Source organism: Sander lucioperca, chromosome 10 (assembly GCF_008315115.2).
Source record: "Sander lucioperca isolate FBNREF2018 chromosome 10, SLUC_FBN_1.2, whole genome shotgun sequence".
NCBI classification, from domain to species: Eukaryota; Metazoa; Chordata; class Actinopteri; order Perciformes; family Percidae; genus Sander; species Sander lucioperca.
The window spans coordinates 13,846,548-13,868,369 of record NC_050182.1 but is presented as its reverse complement, the minus strand read 5'-3'; the positions used below and the strand labels follow the sequence as shown (position 1 = coordinate 13,868,369).

The following is a 21,822-nucleotide window of genomic DNA, read 5'->3' as shown; positions in this document are numbered from 1 at the left end:
AAAAGTAACTTTTATATAAATCGAAAGCTGTTGCTAACCCATTAAGAACATTTAATTGATTCTACCTAAACTCCAGAAAGCAAGATTCCCACAAATGCAAAGCTTAAATATTGAAAAGTCAGAGGGGATGTTCGCAGCAGTCTCTTACCTGGAATAACAGGACAGACTTGTACAGAACAGTGTGTTTCCAACGGCAATGAGGACAAAGTGTTGATGGAACCAGCTGTTCACCCAGCAGTCTGGAATGACGTAGTATCCATAGCTTATGGCACAACCTGAACACAAACACAGGACATTAAAAAAAAAAGTTAATTGATTTGACCTGAGAGGTTAATGTCATTCAAAGAGAGGTTTTTGTATAAACATTTAGCCATATATATATATATATATATATATATATATATATATATATATGAATGTATGTCTGTATATTTATCTTTTATAATAATTGTATATTTGTAATGTTGTACAAATAGGCATTTTAACACATTCATGAAAAATGAAAACAGGATATTCTCTTGAGATCTCAATCTGTTTTCAATAATGTTACACAAACCTACACAGAACAGAACATTCCCTCACAAAAGAGTGTGGAATGGAGGGAAATTAAAGCATTGTACATTAATAAATAGAAATTTTCAAAAAGCATGCTATGCAAATATAAATACTGACATTTGCCCATTTGAGTATTAAAACCACAAATTATAGATTTCGTTCTGGTGGCAGAGACAATATGAAATGGTGCAGTCTGTCTGCTACAGTGTGTTTTCTGAAACAACCACTTGGAGTTGCCATAGTAGGAACATTTTAAATTGTTGACATTATGGCCTTTTACTTTCTTTGCATTAAAAATCATTTAATATGACTAGTGTCTGTGATTTCATTTCACATTTATCAAGAAATGATCTGCCCACCTGAAAGCTTTTCAGTGGACTGAAATAATTTGAAGACTTGCTATCAAAAAGAAGCACAGTGTAGATGTCACCTTCTTCCCTAGATAGCATTTTCTGTATACTCTGCTGTAAAGCCTCTGACTGTAAAGTTTGTCATATCACTGTTTTGTCCTGCAATGAGAAAACCTTCCTGCAGCTCTTATCCCTTAATCAGACTTTTGAACATTTTAAACTGGGCAAATATTGGCACTAAGAGGCTTTGTGCTAGATTAAGAATCAGTCTGCAGGGGACCACACCGTTTGTAAAAGGAAACTGAAGAGGCCCTTGGTTAATTTTAATGTTGATTTTACACATGCTGCAGGGATCATGAACACACCCCTAAAGACAAATACACCACTGTATAATCTGAAATGCATACACTGAACCTACACACTGACAATACAGTAGGCTCACCTTACAAAACAATGATTCTAAAAGGTCAAGGGCAGACAAAATTAATCTGTCTTGCATGTACGTGACAGCAGATACTGCAGGAAGTCATTTTCAAATGACCACTTGAGGAACAAGCTCCGAATTCTCACAAGACACATATTGTTTAAATTCCTCTGTAAAGGCTGATACACAGTGACAGGTGAATATTATTCATAGATGAAGAAATGGTTGTGAGGCTCAACACACGCTGCATGAGGTGCTGATAAGCCATGAAACAGATAATTTCTCAGGAGGGAGGCAGAAAGGAGATATGCTATTTTATGTGATTTGACATGATATGGAAATCAAACATCCCCTGCTCACATCTAGCTGACACACACAGCTATGTTAAAAAGGCAGCAGATGCAAACAGGTCTCTGAATGCTTTGCCATTTGCCAGGTAAACAACATATTACAGTTCCCTTTAAGATGTTATGTCATGTCAGCATTCTTGGAATTTGATAATTACTACTGAACAAACAGCAAAATAATATTAGAGCAGTTTAAAACTAACAGTTCAACTGAGGGAGAGAACCAAGCCTATTCTGCATGTCGTATTCTTAGGATGGTCAGCAATACAGACACGTTGTGACTTGACAAACATGAAATCCAGACGAGTTGAAGATTTTTACTTGTCAGCAGGGACGTCATTAGGCCTATTTTAGGGGGGCTGAAGCTACCCCAAAATCTTCCTTTTACTTGGTGAGAGAGAGAGAGAGAGAGAGAGAGAGAGAGAGAGAGAGAGAGAGAGAGAGAGAGAGAGGAGCAGCAATAGTTCTCAAAGTCCAGGGGTCCTTGAGGGGTTTCCAGGGGGTCCCCAACAAAAAGTGAAATAATTTATTTTCACTATAATTCCATCCATAACATACACACGACTATACACGTCGCTTACGCGCCCGGTATTCACCGTTAAGAATGTAGGTAAAATGCAAAAATATAAATAAAATCAGACACAAATCAGTATAACAAGTAGAGTATTTTTTTTTTTAAACATTTCTGGAGGGGCTCTTTAAGGTTCCCTGTTTTCAGTTTTTACATATTTTTAACAAAATATACAGAGATTTTTAATGATGCGAAATGGTTTGAACAGATTTTCCATGGACTTTATGCCCTGAGACATAAATGCAGACCACCAACGTCTACAGGGGGGAAAAGGCATTTGTGACTCAAAGTAATAGGTAGCAAAGGGAAAAATGGAGAAAAAAATGCTAATTACAATCGCTCATTCACCTCTCAAAGTTCTGCAGAAGAAAAAACTAAATATCTATACCAAACCTTGTATTTTTAAGATTCCGCCACTGTGTGGAAGTCTGAAGTCTTACCCAGACTGTAGAGGCTGAGCGCTCCGTAGTCAAAGAAGTAGCAGATGTGGCGAGACTCTGGGGACATGGTGCTGAAGGTGTGTGCACAGCTGGATGTGAAGGGGTAAATGCAGATGAGCAGCATGTACACCAGAAGGGGCCAGGTGTAGCTGTCGGTCAGGAAGTTCATAGTGGAGCAGAGGACACAGAAACGCCACAGGAAGTACCTGCAAAGCACCATTTTGTCTTATTTCAGCATATATACAATCATCAACTCTGCTCAAAACTGCTTCCATCTGACTTCTACTGTCCTACGCTTTTCAAGGCTGTTGTACTTGGACTTATTGGACATCCTGGTCTCCTGTTTATTTGGATTCCGGCATCTTATCATATTTTTGGGGATCCTGCCTCAACTTTTTCCCACCTTCCTAAAAATCTTCACAGTATATTTTAGCCACCTGTTTATTTTCCTTCCAATGCTACGAAGAATTAAAGGGATTACATCTCAAATACTTAACAAAGATCTTCATACTTCTACTGATCCTTACAAACTTCATCATGTTTTTACAGCTGTTCATTTTACTGTCAATTTTAGTCTTGAATTGGTCTCAGGTACAACGTCTTAAAAAAAAAATCCTTCCATATCTTTGTGTGAAAATGTGAGTACATGTGATGTAATGTTTGTAAATGGTTGTACATTTTTTTAATTTATTTTTTTAATTGCAACTTATATTGTTTGCACACAGCAATGAATGTTGAGCATGTCACCATTGTCTCATATTAGCTGTTTGGTGCAACAAGGCAATAGTAACAAAGACTGAGTATCATTAAAAAAGCGTTGATTCGGGTACCAATACCGTGACTTTGATACCGGTTCCTAAACAATATTTTTTTCAATACCAATTTTATAAAACAAAATGAAATGACCACATTACACGTTACGACACAAATCTTTTTATTTATTATTCAGCTCCTACTAAGTGAGCCCCGTCTCTGTGCGCAACGTAGATTTCTCCTGCCTGCCTCTAGTAGACCTACATGTAACGCAAAACAGCCAATCACAAGCATGCTACGTGCTTATTGACTCACTGACGCTGACAAGATTTACTCCTTAGGGAATTGAAATTAGGTATTGAATGAGGAGGCATTTTTCGATACTCGATTTTTTTAGAGGCAATCATTCAGTGCCTAAAAAGTATTGAATTCGGTACCCAGCCATAATGCAAACGCACCGAACGATATAGACACGTTAAATGTGACACATGCCATGTTACATGTTGTTGCACGCACCACGTTGGCAGGAAGTGGGTCCAGATGTTGATCGTCTCGTTGTTCATCTGGAAGCTGCTGAGGACGCAGTCCAGCGCTGAGCTCCGCGGGTGACGGTATCCAGAGATGATGCTATCCTCCCTGAACACCTGAGGACCAATCAGACAGTGATTACACTGCACAAAAGTCTGCTGATTCCTGTGGGGAGAAATTCACTCCCCGCTGGACCCGTGGAATTTATGACATATTTACTGGAGATTGTTTCAGGATTAAACACATTTTCTGCGCTTAAAATAAATATTTCAGTTCAGTGGTTCCTAGCCTTTTTGGCTTGAGAGCATTTAAAATAAGGCAAGGTCTACTTGCAGCCTTTCGTCACAGGTTGCATGTCTAAAATGTCTAAGTTTTGAGAAATTCCACCATGTATTGTTTTGTTTAAATAATTGTTTAAGGGCAGAAATGGTCAAACATCAAACATTTCACAAGAAAATAACTTCGAGCAGGATGTGCTAAGCAGAATAATAAACAAAGATGACAAACGTAAATATTTCCCCAAGCAAGAAAAGGGCTGGGCCCTGTTTCAGAAAGCTGGATGAAAAAAATGATTTTTTTTGTTATCACTGAGATGAGGGAAACTCTGGGTTTTCAGGTCAAGAAAGAACTTCTATTACATTTTTTTCACATTTATTATGTTATGTTTTTTTTTAAATAGGCTGAATGTAGTTTGGCCCTATTCACACAGGACTAGTATTACCTAGGAACCTCTATATGTAAAAACTGCGGAGGTTGTCTGATCTTAATCCCGTGCGAATCTGCCAGGTCTGTAAAAAAAAAATACACCGCAAATAACCAACCATATTTCAGCAAACACAACAGTTGTATGATAAAATCAGTCCCATTTAAATCTCTGTGATTTGGGTTTGTTTTGGCTGCGTTGGCAATTATAAATATAAATGAAAGTTTTGACGGAGCCTTGACATCATATGTGGAGGATAATATCATTAAATTTGAGAAAAATACAGACTTCGCTTATCCTGTGCAAATTTGCTGCACAAAACACTAATATTAGTGGTGTGTGGGGGGAGGGGGTCATTTCTAAATCATGAGGTCTCCTGGTAATTCAAGTCCCATGCGAATAATGCTCAAGTCTCTTTTTTAAAGATAAATGTGCACAAACATGCATTAAAATCTCAGTTCATTGGGTTAAAAATGGTGACTCTGCCTTAATTTACCCGTTGCCATGGTGATTCAGGGTAGAGCCCTGCGCGGTACTGTTTTCTTCATCCCGCTCACGCCCGCTGCCGGCGAATTTCTGACCATTACCGCCCGCACCCGCAACATGTGTGTTACACTCCCGCCCGCTCCCGCAATGTGTACGTCCACTCCCGCCCGCACCCGCAAAACTCTGAGAATTTATGCCCGCACAATAATAGAGATGCATTGACGTTGTGTCTTCTCCCGTCCTGCATGAGAAAACACGTCATTTTATAGGTTAATAGGGAGAAGATGAAGGCAAAGAAGGCAGGTGCTTGCTGCTGTTAGACGGGGAGGAAGGAGCAGAAGGATAGGGAGAGAGGGGGAGGAAGGGGCCGAGGATGAGGGAGAGAGGGGGAGGAAGGAGCCGAGGATGAGGGAGAGAGGGGGAGGAAGGAGCCGAGGATGAGGGAGCGAGCGGACGGTGGACGGAGCCTTGGCTCGGAGCTCCCCCGTCCTGGGAGGCTCAGACAAGCTGGTGTCTGCTCATAGATGGCCTATACAGTATATACTCAGTCAGTATATATGTATATATATATATGGTTTCTGCTGGCGTGGGGGGGGTTCCAGGCTACATCCCGATCCCGCAGTGTTTTTTTAAGCCGCCCGCTCCCGCCCGCAGCAAAGTTAAAACCGCCCGCTCCCGCGAGATTTGCGTTGGGTCACGCGGGACCCGGCGGGACCCAATCCCAATGCAGCCCTCTAATTTAGGGTAACAGACCTCCATTGATAATAGCTTTTTTATTCACCACTCATACATCACATATGTTGTTCAACCTATACTGACTTTAGATAAGCTTTTGTATTTGCTGTTGGTGCCTGATAGTGCAGTTGGTCTCTCCAGGGATAAATCATTCGAGCACATGGAGACAGATGTATTTTACACAAACAACAGTGTGTTTCAACTTCTACAACCTCAAATAATTAAACTCTACAAAAAAATAAAAAATAAATCAAGGCCACATATTTTAGTACTCAACACTGAAACTGTTCCTTGGAAAGTGTGACGTAAAACCACTACAACAAGGACTGCTTATCACATAAGATAAGGTCACTACAGCAGGGTGGACACCTGCCAACACAGATGCTTGAACTGCACTCCCGCCGCAATCAGCTACCACAAACCTTTCCTACTAAGGCGTTGTTTAATATACATTAAGGTTAGGCTTATAGGAACAGGACATTGTTCATTTACAGTATATACATACTGGAAGATAAGCAGTTGAAGTGTAATGAAGATGCAAAGGTAGAAGAACACTGGGATGATTGTAGATACTTCCTGTCAAAAACATAATAGGAATGGGAGCCTGGCCTGGGTACCTCACCTGTTAGAGCGCGTGCCCATATGCAGAGGCTCAGTCCTAAACGCAGCGGCTGCAGGTTCGGAGCCGACCTGCAGCCCTTTGCTGGATGTCATTCCCCTTCTCTCTCCCTTTTCAAGTCTAAGCTGCCCTATATATATATATATATATATATATCTCAACAATTAAGGCATAAAAATGCCACACACAAAAAAATCTTAAAAAAAAAACAAAAAACAATAGGATGTGCAGGTATCAAGTTTTTTATTGCTGCAAAAATATTTACAGTATACTGTATTTACCAGATATTAATCAAATTTTCCTGACATACTACTATTATTTATTAAGCTCACAGCACCACCTTGCGTGACCCAATGCCAGACCAGTTCTCCCCTCTTCTATTTTTATAAACTTTATTTCAGACCGAGGGGGATCCATATAAAATAAAAATTTTGATCCAATAAAAAAAAAACAAAAAAAAAAAAACACACAGAGTATAACATAAAACACAAAAACTAGCTTCCACAAAGTTCAGTGTCTGACATACAGACATGTTCACCAATGGTTCCACAGTTTGGAAGTAAATCTGACAGAACTTCGTACAGGGTTAGCCAAAACAGTAATCAAGTCATTTTCTGACTCAGATACCCTGCAAATAAATCTATACATCAGGTTACGTAATACAGCAGAGCAGGTAGGTACCCCGACACTGACAAACATATGGCTTGCACTGGAGCTTCTTGGAGCTCTCAGCAGCAGCCTCATGCTGTCATTATAAGCCACTATGAGTTTTCTAATGCTGCCTTGCTTAAAACGACACCACAGGTAGGCAGTATACAAAGGTGTACAATACGCTCTGAACCATAGATGTATTAAGAGAACTGGATACAGTGTTCGGCGGGAAGCCCCGTACGTTCCAATGAGTGCTCAAAAGCGCATAAAGCAAACATGGAGCTCGGCTCTTCCGCATTGTTGGCCCATAACGCTGGTTGGCTCACGATGGGCATGCGCACTAGCAACAATTTGTTTGCGTTGTCGTAGCAACCGGTAGCAACATGCGCGTTCATGAGCTTCTCTGTCGTGTCTCTTACAAGTGGCGAACTCATGAACTCGCCGTTTTCATTGTCTAAAATATCCACTAACGTTAAACACTGTTTTCGTTGTTCCCTATCGTTTACATGCTTAGCTAAATAAACAATAGATGTATTTAGCTAGACAACCAAGGAGATTTAATAATTATGTTAAATTATATTATGTTTTGGTCACCCACATATGTGTGTGGCGAAGCGTCGACGCAAAAATACGACGTCGACGTAATTTTGACGTTGATGCGTCGACGTCATCGACGCGTCGCTGCAGGCCTAAACTGGAGCAGGTGGCCCGGATCTTAGAGGGCTACGCCTATACTCATAGAATCTGGAGTTACAATAACGTAACTATCGTTCTATTTCGTATAGGCATGAGCTGTTGATGCCGATAGTGCCCTTGTAGAATGTGCCCGGATGCCCTGGGGGGGCTCCGCCCCCTCCGTGTTATAGGCTTGGGTGATAGCCTCACACAGCCAGTGAGACAGACGCTGTTTTGACAGGGCCGCTCCTTGGGAGTGTTCCCTATAGTGTACAAACAGCTGTTGTGTCCGCCTTATGTCCGCCGTGCGTAAAACGTACTGTGATAACGCACGCACTGGGCACAATCGGTGGGAAACCTTCTCCACATCGTTGTTATGAGGCAGGGGGAAAAAACCCTGGAGGGAAAAAAATTTCGGTGTGAAAGAAGGGTTAGGCTGTAGGGTGGCTGCGCTCCCGTCCCCTCTAATGGAGAGACAGGACGGTGAAACTGACAGCGCACATAAGTCGCTCACTCGCTTGGCTGACGTCAGGGCAAGGAGAAGCGCCGTTTTTAGGGACAGAAACCTGAGAGAGGCTTGTGCCAAGGGGTCGAAAGGAGGCTTCCCCAGAGCTCGAAGCACCAGGGCCAGATCCCATTGGGGAGTGAGAGAGCGCACGGCGGGTTTTTGTCGTCCGACCCCTTTCAAAAAACGCTTTACTAGGGGGTGCGCAAAAAACGTTCTCTCTCCTTAGCCTTCGTGGCAGGATGAAATGGCCGCTGCGTAGGCTTTGACTGTGGACGGAGCCAGGTTGTTATCTACCAATGTTTGGAGATAAGTCAACACGAGAGGCAGGGGACACGATATAGGATCCGTTTCCCTCTCCGTGCACCAGCGCTGGAAAGCGGACCAACGCGCCGCATAACACGCTGTTGTGGAGGGGGCTCTTGCACTCTGAATAGTGCGCACCACGGCAGGAGGCAAGCCTAACCTCTGCAAGCGTTCCCGCTCAGCAGCCAGCCCCACAGTCGCTGAGTTATCACCAGGGGGTGGAATATCGCGCCGTCCAGCTGTGACAGGGCGTCCTCGCGCCATGGCAACTGCCAGGGGGGACCCGCCAGCAGCTGGACCAGTGTCGGGAACCAGGATGCGCTCGTGCACTCCGGCGCCACCAAGATGACCGACAGATTCTCCTCCTGGATGCGTTCCAGGAGACGAGGAATCAGAGGGACCGGGGGAAAAGCGTATAGGAGGGTTCTGGGCCAGGGGTGGTGGGAGAAAGCGTCCACGCCGAGGGGTGGATTGTCCCGTGCGCTCAAGGAAAACCACAGAGCGCACTGTGTGTTTTCGCGTGAGGCGAACAGATCCACCTCCGCTTTCCCGAACCTGCTCCACAGCTTCTGAACAATAGTGGGATTCAATTTCCACTCGTTGTGAGAGGGCCCTCCCCTCGACATTAGGTCTGCCGCCCGGTTTAATATCCCGGGGATGTAGACAGCCTTGAGGGACAGCAGGTGACTGTGTACCCACAGCAGAAGGCTCCTGGCTATTTCCAATAGCCGGGCCGAACGTACGCCGCCCTGGGGATTTATGAACGCTGCTGCAGTAACATTGTCTGTCTGTACGACAACATGTCTCCCTGCTACCACCGAGGCAAAGTGTTTCAAAACTTTCAGCACCGTGTACAGCTCCAGGTAGTTTATGTGTGGGAGAGGGGGGGTGGCCATTCTCCTCCCACCACCTGTGATTCGCACATTCCTCCCCAGCCAGTGAGGGACGCGTCCGTGTACACTGTCACATATGACGTCACCTTGCCCAGGGGAACCCCAGCGCCGCCGTTTCCCGAGAGGGAGCCAGGATGAGCAAATCGTCCAGATAAAACAGGACTCTGACGCCTTTTTTCCGTAACGGCTGAAGCGCCATCTCCATACACTTGGAAAAAGTGCGGGGGGCCAGTGAGTAAGCGAACGGTAGTCGGTTGTACTGGAAATGAGCCCCACGGAAAAAGAAACGCAGGAATTTCCTGTGTCTGGGAATGATTTGGATGTGAAAGTATGCGTCTTTCAGATCCACCGATGTAAACCATTCTTGGTGGCGCACGCATTCCAACACATGTCTGATAGTCAACATGTGGAATGGACGCTCCATGACGCACCGGTTGAACTGGGACAGGTCGAGGATGGGGCGTAACCCACCTGACTTTTTTGGAGTGAGAAAGTATCGGGAATAAAACCCCTCGTTCTCCTCCCCCGGAGGAACGCGGGAAATTGCTCCTTTTGACAGCAGTTCCCGTAGTTCTGACGTCATGGCGTCTGATTCTGCCCGGGATGACACAGTTGTCTCCAACACGCCCGCAAAACGAGGCGGGGGGGAGGCGAACTGGAGAGTGTAGCCCCGTGATATCAGTTTTGACATCCACGAGTCCATGTGTGTCAGCCTGATCCGTGCCGCACTGTGCTCTGAGAGCGGGCGCGCACATGTCTGTGTGTTGTTTACAGACATAGCTAGCAAGAAGCGCAGAGCCCGTCCCGCCGCTGGGCGAGACATGAGTAGATCGTGTCGCCCAGCCCATGGTAGGGCCCTGTCGAAAGGGTGGCGGGTCATCGTTGTCCTTATCCCGCTGGCATAGCCGGGGGGAGGAGGATAACTGAGCGGCGCAAAATGTAGCGGGTGGGCGTATGCTCTCGCCGTCTGCACAGTGAGAGAGCGGCAGAGCTCCGCGAGCAGCGGTGACCTGGTGTGTGCTTGTGTGGGGAACATCTGTCATGACATCAGCGTAATGTTCAGTGGGAACAAGGGCTAATCGGTTGGATGGAAACTGCTCTTTAGAAAGACTGAAGTGGCCCTTAAAAGGGCCGTTGTGTTTCCGGTTTCCAACCGTGGAGGGACAGACGTTCCCCGCGCCCCGTCATTGCCACCGTCGCCGCTGCTTGCTTGGTGGCTCCGGGGGCGGGTTTGACCAGGTGGGAGCCGCCTTCATGGTCCTTCGGCCCCGTGAAACCTGCCGGTCAGGGGCCGGCTGCCGCTGTGGGGGGGCAGGCAGAGGAGCGGAGGTCGAAGCCTGGGAGGGCGCAGCCGCAGCAGAGGCTGTGGGGCGTTTCCTCTTATGGCGGTTGGTGGAGCGGTGGCGCTGCTGATGGGGAGCCGCTTTCCAGGAGCCAAGCTGCCGTAGCCGCTCAGCTTCCTCGGTCGCCTGGTGGAGGTGGGACGTGGCTGTCTGTAAGCGAGGCCCAAATAGACCATCGGGAGCAATGGGGCCGTACAGAAGCTCACGTCTGACTCACTAGCTGTGACATGTGGAGCCAGATATTTCGCTGGGCCACAGTCTGCCACGCCTGGATCCTCGACAACGCCACCGTGGTCGCCGTGGTGAGGGTGAGGATAGCGGTCATCGCTTTGCCAATCTCCGTGGCTAGCTCCGGAGGAAGAGCCTCCGGGTTGGTGGCCATGGCGGAGACGGCGGAGGCTAGTAAGGCGATGCCAAGCCCTGGGCTGCACATTGGTGTGACCGGTCAGTAACCTGGGCGCAAACCTGATCTTGGGGGGATGGGGGGGTCGGCTTCCGGTGGCCAAAAAAAGTAGAGCCTCCTCCACGAATGGCCGAAGCTCCGTGAAGCGCGGCCAGAGTGGGGCCCGTTTGGACGGCGGTTCCTGGGAGTAGACGTCACCGCTCAAGAGGCCGCGAGTGGGGGCTGGAAGCTCCGCCGGGAGCGCTATGCCTCTCTGGTCCGCTGCCTTTTTAATGATGTCCGGCAGGTCCAGAAAAGAGCCTTGGTGGTGGAGGGTGGAGCCGCCTGTGGCAGAGGGGACGACCGCTGAGGCGGTGCCCCTGGCCGTCCTGGAGACGGGGAGAGCCGTAGTGGAAAGGCATCAATCCCTGTCTCGTGTTCCAGTTCTCCCAGCGGGGAGGAGGGAAAACCGGAGAGGGAATCGTCATTCGGGGGAGACGAGTCATCGGACCCGTGCCCGTCGAAGACGCCCTCTTCCAGCGGTTCCAGGGCGTCGACGGTGTCACGTCGGTCTGCCCAGCTGCCGTCCCCCTCTCCATCGACCTCAAAAGCCAGAAAATGGGCGCAAAAAGGGCAGGAGGCGTCGGAGGTGAGAGCCTTGCCGGCGTGAGAAGCACCGAGGCAGGTCTCGCAGCGGGGGTGGAGATCCGGCGAGAAGATATAGCCGGTCTCGCAGGAGGGGCAGGAGCGGACGCCGCTGGAGCCGGAGGTCTTCATAACCTTCTTCATAACTGCTTGCTGAAGAAAAAGTGGGAGCAGAGCTACGGGTCCGCTCTGTTTATATACAGTATTTGCGGACGTAGTTGAAGCCCGAGCGGCACGCTAGGGCGGGAAAGAAAATCTTTACGACTGCGCATGCGCGAAGGGATAAACCCAATAGCGTGGCTTAGAGGGCGAAGCCTATACGAAATAGAACTTTACAGGTACAGAGCACATGCTAAACTTACGACACAGCATGTTCGCTTGAGCATACAGCTTCCGACGCTGCCTATAGATATCCTTATCATCAGACAGGTCATTTGCAATAATATGGCCCAAATATGTAATCTCACTGCACTGTGTGCGCTTCTATTTAAGCGCAGGATAAAACAAACTGCAGTATCTTGTAAACCTTTCTTACCTTGGGGACCTGATTGATGTCAAAGAGCTGGGGAAGTTTGATGCTGAGCATGTCTGTGGGCAGTTTGATGGCACTCCTCCCTCTCTGACAAACCTCCCTGAGCCTGGCGTGTCCCCCACGACAGAGGACACCCCATACAGGGTAGTCAAATACCGGGATCCAGGCCCCTTGTCCTGGACTGGCAGGCTCCCATCGCAAGCCACGTCCCCAGCCCTGGCTCCACCCGCCTCCGACACCACTACCGACCCCGATCCCCCTCCACACTGGAAACACTGCAGAGAAACAACAAACATATTCAATGAGACACCAACAGATAGTTAGTGTAGTACTGTAAGTACTGCAATAGTTACGAGTACTGTGATTTTCTTTTCCTTCTTTAACAAAAACAAAAGTTGAATAAATGCACTTCTAATATCAATTTATCATCAGACATTTCTAAAAATTGTTTTCTAAGAAGAATGCACATGACATTTCAGTCAGTCTGACATTTGTTTTATTTGTAAAGAATTGCATTACATGGATTTTCTGTATTTTCTGCTTTTGCTCTGTTTTGCTGTCAGCTGTACCATATAAACAGGACATTTTTAGGTCAATTATTAGTTTAAAAACAAAAAAACGAAATAAAAAATATTCATTTTGGGGAAAGGATTAATTTAAAAAAAAAAAAACTTTTTGCAGAAGAAAATCACAATACGTTTGATTTTTTCCCCCACCCCTACCACCAGAACCGTAATTTTCTACATTAGAGGTCTGCTGCAGACTTATGTCACTAGCTGGTTTGCTGGTAAGCACACACATACACTGACACAGGCACAGCTGCAACATACTGGATTTCTTCATAGGTTAATCTCTGTAATGATCGTCACGGGGCAAATGTTATATCAGCATTAAAGTTTATATGACAAAGTGTGGTGTCTTTGTTGACTGGAGTAGAGAACAATCGGTTACTGTGGCAGCTCTTGAGATATACCCAGGCATCAATTTGAAAAATGCCTGGCATTGTCACATTGCAGCGGCCTGTGACTGAAGGCAAGCATGTAATAATGACATGTTTGTGAGGAGAGCCAGCCAATATTACATGGTACATTCCTTCCCAGTCAACAGAAGGGGAACGTCATCAGGTAACTTCATCAAGGTTTCTTACAACACATGTTTTCAACTTTACAGACAAGTTGTATCTTGACAATATCTGGCTCTAGGTAATTTTAGAAAAAGTTTGTCCAACAGAGCACACTGACAAGTTTTTTATCCACTGTAAAATGTCCAGTTTAGCACATATTTTGTTCACAATTCTTCAATGACTTAAGTTTACATTCAAAACCAAAAAACAAATATTGATAGCATCTGCATCAAAAAATCAGTATGGATGGGGCACTAATGCATTATAAAAATAAACATTAACTAAACTAAGACCAGACAGGCGTCTCTCCTGTCATTACAGCTCATACCTGAGGGGCTCCTCTCTTGCAGTGTGAGAGCAACAAGAGGAGGTCGCCGCTTACTGCAACCCAGCTGCAGGCCCCGGCCTGGTCACTGTGAAAAAGTGAGCATTGTGGAGGCTAAAGCCTTGAGAGTACAGGGACCAAAGGATGACTGTTATAAGCTGCACCGGATGGAAATGAGGCTGCTTACACACTCTCACAACCAGTATCGGTCCATAGAGAACATGCTCAAATACTCCGAGCACTGACATGCATGCACACTGGCACAAATCCTGCATTCAACACGACTGGATAACATCTGAGCAGCACACAACAAAACAACAGCTTGTGTCGATGACACGGCTCTGAAAAGCCAGTGAAAAAAAAAAACAAAGCTCATTTGAATTCATAACATTAGATGATTTAAATAGCTGTTTTGAGATATAGATGTGTTTTTTTGAAAACTGTGTGACGGATTTGAATTGCAACATCTATGCATGCAGAATTCTATGCAGATTAGATTATAACTGGCTTTGAGAGATGGAAGATGAATGAGGAGGACTATTTGAAGCCAAAGGCAGCCTTTTAAGGAGCCAAACAACTCAATCATGTAATTGTTATGATTCATTTTGGACAGTTGACAGGACAATATAGAGGAAGACACTTATGCACTCCTCCTCAGATCTTAGTGACCCAGGAAGTATGTCAGACAGTGTCACTGTCCAACAAAAAGTGTAAAAACCATATGAATGTAGCGCAGCATTTACAACTTGTAAATGCTGCGCTACATTTGAACAAAACACCAATTCCGATGCACAAACATACAAGTGTTTATAGAGATAGATAGATAGATAGATAGATAGATAAGATAGATAAGATAGATAAGATAGATAAGATAGAGAGAGAGAGAGAGAGAGAGAGAGAGAGAGAGAGAGAGAGAGAGAGATTCAAGCTCAGGACCAGAGTAGAAAGAGACAACATGTGGATTCTTAAATAAACAACAAGAATTAATTTGCATTAATTTTTTACAGCTCTGAACCAGAAAATGCAACCAAACCAGTGAAAAACATTCCGGTCTGAGCACCTAAACAACTTTGCATTAGGACTAAACTCTCCATGATCATAACACGAAACGCACAGCAAGTGAGGTAATACACATAATTTGACTTTTCTAAATCAGTTCCCACGAATTTACAAAACTCAAGATGTTGCAGTGTTGACTTGAAGCATCAGACAAGCATGCATCGGCCAAAAACATACTTCTCTTCGCCCCACACTACTTGGCTGGGATTAGAGCTTTTAGTTTAAGTGGTTTATTAAATCTTGTATGCATCCATCTGCAAAAAAGATAACATTCACCTTTGTTGACTGCGGTTTCATGAAGAATTTGAGAAAAGATATTTGGCCCCTCCTGTTCAGTACTTTATGTCCAAGTAAAACAAAAAGGTGTTTGAGGGAGTCGTGTTTGTAGAGATAGTTTAACAACTGTTTGCTCTTGAAGTTTTGCTGGCTGTAAAGTCTTAGCAAAGCTTTTATAAAAACACAGTGTGTTTTCATTCAGCATGATTTCAGCTCTGTTTTGACAGACATTGTTCACCTTTATTATTTTGACGTCGCTGCGATCCGTGAGCTAAGAAGAAACTATAATTGTCCATCCCCTGGACATACTCTACCTCACACTTATTTTCTAACACAATAACTGTTTTGACTTAGTAAAAGTGAATATAATGCAGTCAAAAAGTATTTAAATGGTGACATATTTTTGTGTTAGTTACAATATATTGAATTGTAAAGAATACAATGACAGAGGTGTAGCTAGGAGTATAAATCAACATCAGATGAACAGTGTAGGAAATCGATCTTCTTATCTAACTCTTAGCAAGAACGCAAATGAGAGTATTTCCCAAAATGTCAAACTATTCCTGTAAAGCTGAAAGTCAGCACTTCAACCTCATAGTTGTTTTACTTCAAATCCAATGTACTAGAGTAGAATGAAAAACATATGAGTGTCTTAAAAGAGTACTCCACTGATTCAGCATTGCACTCCTAATACATTGGACAGTTTTAAAAATCGATGTAGTAGAGAGATATCTACTTTTTTCCCCCAAGTATTACTATTCTTTGTCAAAACCTGGTGCCTATGTTACCCATAATGCAACTCAATCACTGACAGGCCAGAGATTTGGGTGTGTTGTGCTAGTAGCAGCTAATGTATCCTCGAGGTAAAGGTTAGCTTCAAGCAGAAAGGAGCAATGGGTAACAGAGGTCTGGCAAACTCAATTCTTTCCAACTCGAAAGCCAGAGATTTCTTTCCAATTTATTAGACTACACAGCTTCTTCTGGAGCCACATAACACTTACAACAATACAACACAACTTTTTTTTTCCACAAATACAATTGTACTCTTCAAGACTTATAAACAGAGTTCCCCCCTTTGATACTTTCTGACGAATTGTCGATTTAGTAACAAGTGATCCATTTGGTTTGTTCTGTTTTTTATCTGGTTAAAAGGGTGTTAACTCAGCAAACAGGTTAGGAGGAATACAAGTCTAACGACATGTAAGATATTATCTCTGCTCATGAAATTTAACAGTGACCATAAAGATATCTGTATCCCTCTTTTACTTTCAAACTGCTGTTGTTACCTGCAGCAATTCTGAATTGACCTAAACACTTTCTTCCTTTTTTTGTTATTTTCTTCACATCTGAAATTCTATCCCACTCCCTCGTGATGTTGTCACGTGACCTTTCTCAATGGACGTCTTTATTGACCAGAGGCTGACAATAAGAAGGCTATGCAAGAGAGCATGTTGCCCACACAGATGGGCATAAGTGCCTTGTACTGCATGTGCTCATTCTGTAGCTCAAGCTATAATAAAGCATTCCACTGTCCTGCTGAAACATGTTCAGCCTAAAAAACACTCACACATACATAACTGACCTTTGGGTTCACCCATAGTAAATGCACGATTTCTTGAAAGCAAAAATCTTTTCTGTGCTTTTACAATTACATATTTGTGAATTCATAAGTAATTGTGCGTGATTATTCTTTATGGTTAACTTTTATATGTGAGTCACTACACTCATTTTCCCAGATTCCCTTTTGGCAAACACCCACAGAACATGCGTAAATGTTTTACATCCACCTCTTTGTTTTTTCACACTGGTGAAGAGAGGACTAAGCAATAAAGAGAACCATTTTTTCAATTAAAAAAGGAAAATGAGAGTCTTAGTCAATGCATAAGATGCATCTGGTTGTGCTGCATGATCCATTGAGACAACTGTCAGAGGAGAATTGATGTCTACTCTACGATTAATTTCTTCTGATCCTTGAACATGAGTCTAGTGTTTTTCCTGGGTCAAAATGGGCCATTGGGGGGACACGTATTAAGCGTTGGGTCTGGGAGTCTCTCCCCGGAAATTTTGAGCGTCAAAGACTTCATTTGTTGCATACTGATATATTTCGACACACCAATTTATGGGTAAATGTCTTTATATATGTAAAAGGAAAACACAAAATTCAAAATGTAAAAGGAAAAGGATGAGCTGTACCAAAACATGGACTTGGACAACTTTTTTTACCGCGAGTACAATGAGTTTTCAACCGGTTATGAAACTGTCTAAACTTATTACTGATGCCATTTAACATAGAGAGGGGAGTTGACTGCTGGAAGTCAAAGACTTTTAGGCACTTGTGATTTTCCTCGGGGCTGTCTAAAACCTCTTTGGGGGCACCAAAAATTCCTCTATGCAGGAAAAACCCTGGAGTCTAGAAAGAAACTTTTGATTTTGAGACAGACAACAAAACCTGACCTCTGCTGCCAGTTCATTAAAATCTCTCAATGTGACATCATACAACAGCTATCCAAAACAAAAACACCTAACAACAACTAAACAAGCCCACAAATGGATTCTGTGCCACATTTAAACAAAAACATGATGTATAAATATATGAACATGCCAACAATTTTATTTTAAAAGCTTGGTATTGTATGCACCATTAAAAAGGTATGTGTAAAGGCTTTAGGCAGCCCACGTGTTACTGTAGGCCCAGTTTAATATCAAATATATGTAGTAGGGGGTCCCTTCTCCGTCTCTTTTTCAGCTAAGGGGTCCTTGGCCTAAAAAACGTTGAAGACCCCTGATCTATTATATCAATTTGAATAATCAGTTTGGTCAAAAGTCAGAAAATATAAAAGAAGAAAAAGCCAAAACTCTTTGTCCAAAACAGAAGGATTCAGTTTACTTTCATAGAAGAGTTTGAATTTGCGATGCTAAAACCAGTGAATCTTTGGCATTCTTCCTTAAAAAACAACAACCAGTCAAACAATGAATCGAATATTAAAATTGCTGCTGATTAATTTTCTTTCAATCGACCAATCATTTCAGCTCTACAGGATCTGCTGCTTTACTCTGTTCTATATCAAAGAAAACTTATCATCTTTTGGTTTTGGACAAACAAAACAAGCTAATTGAAGAGGTCATCTTGGGCATTTTTCACTATTTTCTGACAAGTCATAGACTGATTAATCACTTGCAAGAAAAATGATCCTCGCATCTACATCTTTCATATCTCCTGCTACAGCAGATGTGGACTACTTTCCTCTGACCAAATGGTTGAGGTTACTTACACGTTATGGGGTAACCCTGCACACAGGAACATACGTAAACCTTGTCATGAGATGTGCTTTATAACTTCCCTTTTTTAGCTTTAAGTCTGGAGTCAGTCAAATGTTTTTTCAAAAAAGGTGTTCCCCATTGGTACCTCCCTTCCTGGTATGTGTCTACACTTCACATGAAAAGCACTGCTCATGGTTATGTAACACTATGTGTTCTTACAGATCACACTGAGTAACTGCAGGAACAAAGAGGTAACCATCCCTTCCCCTGCACAATCAAAGCAGTTCATTTCTATCAAAGTATTTGTTATTGTATTATTCAAACAAGTAGTTCATCTAAAACCTGGCTCTGTCTTTTAAAGACAACCCCTTAATTTCTCAACACTGACAAACAATCAGCGTGTGCACTTGGCTTGCATTGCAGCACAATGTCAAATAGAAACCAGTTTCAGATCAATTATGACGTTATAAATTTAAGCAGGAGACAAAAGACTCAACTGGCTGGGTGTGGTGTGGAGACATGTGCACGTTACCCCACCCTGCCTCATTCCTCTACTACAGTACCTGACTGTCAACACAGTTTATCCATGTTCATACATAACAATTCCCTGTTTTCCCTTTTCCAACTGTAAGCTCAATTTATACTTTTTTTTTTTTTTTTTTTTTTTTTTAAATCAGCTGCAGGTAAAAATAACAACCTTCAACAGGTTTAAGATAGGGCTGCAACTTCTGAGTATTTACATTACTGATTACTTTCTTGCTTAAATAGTTAATCTATAAAATGTCAGATTATTGTAAAAAAAAAAAAAGTTATAGTTAAGGCTATATAAAACAGAAAAGATGCAAATCCTCACACTGGAGAAGCTGGAACTTAGGTGTTTTGGCCATTATTGCATGCCAAATGAACTTCTTATTGATTATCAAAATAGTTACATAGAATAATTGTTGCAGATCTAAATTGAGATGTCCGTAATCCAAAAAAAGTATGAAACTCTGGAAGGTGACAAACGTGTGAATAAATGACCACAGAACACATTCCGTTGCTCATGCCCTGTATGAGCTGTAAACTGGGAAAGAGGAGTTCAAGTCCATGTGGACAACTGCTTACAATATGGAAAACTCCAAAATATCTCCAAGTTATTTCGCCTGGACACATCTGCAGAGCAACCATTTAGGAAAAACACGCCAGTCACATGGAGCTAATTTTTAGAATGACTTCAACACAATGTATGTTATTGTATTTCCTCTCCCTTCTTACTATTGAACACGACGTCCCAGAAATCCCTTTAGCTTTACAAAAATAAATAAATAAATAAAAAAATTGGTGATGCAATAGCAGCTCAAGAAGACAGTGAAGAGACAAAAAATATAGCTTCTACTGAAAGCTGCAAAACTTCGCCTCAACAATGCAACGATTAACAGCGGGGGGAAAGCATCATCTTCGCGTCTTTTTCACACAAATACTCAAATGTTTTAACGACTTACCGCCACCCTCGGGCATGCGGAGGTTTGAAGGATGCCTTCTCCCGTCTGTCTCGGTTAAAAAACGCTAAAAGCTTAGCGCATGTGTGACAGCTTCAGCTGGCGTCGTTTCGTCTCTTGGTTTTGTAATAGTGTCAGGGACTACAGTACACAGACACAGCCTCTTCGCCTCCTCGCCTCCTCTTGTCCCGCGCGAGCCAGTAAGAAGCGCTGCTCGGTGCTCACGTGGATCACTGGAGCCACAACAACACGAGCAATGTGTGTCCACAACGGCTGTGCGCGCGCTACTGCAAGACAAGGGATGGATGTGGAAAGTTGTAAAAACGTCAATGTGATGAAACCAGTGGCGGATCTAGAACATTTTACATGGGGTGGCAAAGGGGTAGCGAGAGATCTTGGCTTGATTTAATTTATACATATAAAAGACAGATGTGTATTTATGTAAAGAAGATGAATGTGCATGTGAATGGGGTGAATGGTGCCTGTAGTGTAAAGCCTTTGAGTGGTCTCTAAGACAGCAGTCTATTTACCATTGACCATGCGGTTGACATTTGAGGTTTAATGTGAAATGTCTCAACAACTATGGGATGGATTGCCATCAAACTTGGTACAGACATTCATGCCCCCCTCAGGATAAATTGTAATCACTTTGGTGATTCTCTGACTTTTCATGTAACCATGTAGCCTAGAAATCTAGACGCACCCTAGCGGCAGCAAATTTAATTTGCAGCCAGGGGGAGTCTAGGCACTCTCCGTTGGCTTGCGAGCTGGAATCAGAATCAGAATCAGAATCAGAAAGGGCTTTATTGCCAAGTACGTTGCACATACGAGGAATTTGTCATGGTGTTGTTGGAGCATGTCACACATACAAATATAAGAAGGATAAAAAGAATATAAACAATATAAGTATAAACATATACACACAGTATGTATTAATAACGATAAAATAAATTTAAATAAATAGTAAAATAAGTTAAACAGTAGTAAAAAAAAGTAGTAAAAAGGAACGCTACAGCAGAGTAGGTACAGTGGCATGAGAGGTGGGGTGTGGAGAGAGTCAGGATGGATTCCGGGCCTTGTTAATAATAAAACCAAAAAAAAAAAAAAAACTCTGGAAAAACCAAACTCTGGTCAGGCCAATCACATTGTGTATAGAGTCGGTGGGCGGGCTTATGGCTGCTGCTGCTGGGAATAGCGGTCTTCTGGAAGACTTGGAGTTAAGCTTTTCTTTGAGAAAAGAACAAAGAACAGCACTGAAATCATTCTTAAAAAAGGAAGATGTGTTCAAAGTTTTGCCGACCGGATACAGCAAAAGTTTAATCTATCAACTAGCTTCGCTACCTTCTTCGTTGCTCTGCCTGGTTGTAGCGCTATCCTATTGCGTGCAGAGAGAATTTGAAAGACAACCGTTTATCCCGCCCCTCGGATTGAGCCAATGGTGAGTTCCCAGACCCAACATCTTGATGTGGGTCTGGCTTGTCAGGCTAGTGGCCATGTAAACAGGCCAGAATTTCAATGTGTTCAATACTTGGTTTCTGACTAAATACCTACAAAACTAACTCCATTCCCGTCAGCCTCAGTTGTAGTTTGTATTTTGTGCTAATTAACGAATGTAAAGCTTAAGATGGAGAACATTATACAAATTATACATGCCCAACATTAGCACGTGAAACCGAGCAAGATTTAAACACGCCAAATTATGATTTTGTAGTTTTTATAATTCAAATTGGTTAAAATTATGAGCCTCTCCTCAAGCTGCCTTTGTACATTTTACAGTAGTGTATTTTATTGATCCTCTAGCCCATTGGTTCCCAAAGTATACCTAGTAGGGTCCTGGGACCTCCAGGGGGTCCC

At 43.4% G+C, this 21,822-nt stretch overlaps 1 protein-coding gene across 4 annotated transcripts in view; it reads right to left on the bottom strand.

Moving 5' to 3' along the window:
- Window positions 1-21,822, bottom strand: part of paqr6 (progestin and adipoQ receptor family member VI) — a 34,962-nt gene that overhangs the window by 10,459 nt on the left and 2,681 nt on the right. For 3 of the 4 annotated variants that reach the window (XR_004898519.1, XM_031279412.2, XM_031279411.2), the window contains exons 2-5: window positions 12,447-12,718; window positions 3,957-4,084; window positions 2,688-2,893; window positions 149-275 (exon numbers count right to left, since the gene is read on the bottom strand). Coding sequence is in view for 3 of the 4 variants with exons in the window: in XM_031279412.2 (XP_031135272.1) it covers window positions 149-275; window positions 2,688-2,893; window positions 3,957-4,084; window positions 12,447-12,718 (733 nt within the window). In the remaining variant the exon portion in view is untranslated. Of the gene's footprint in view, window positions 1-148; window positions 276-2,687; window positions 2,894-3,956; window positions 4,085-12,446; window positions 12,719-19,971; window positions 20,256-21,822 lie in introns of those variants that run through there. The other variant, XM_031279413.2, reaches the window with a different exon arrangement.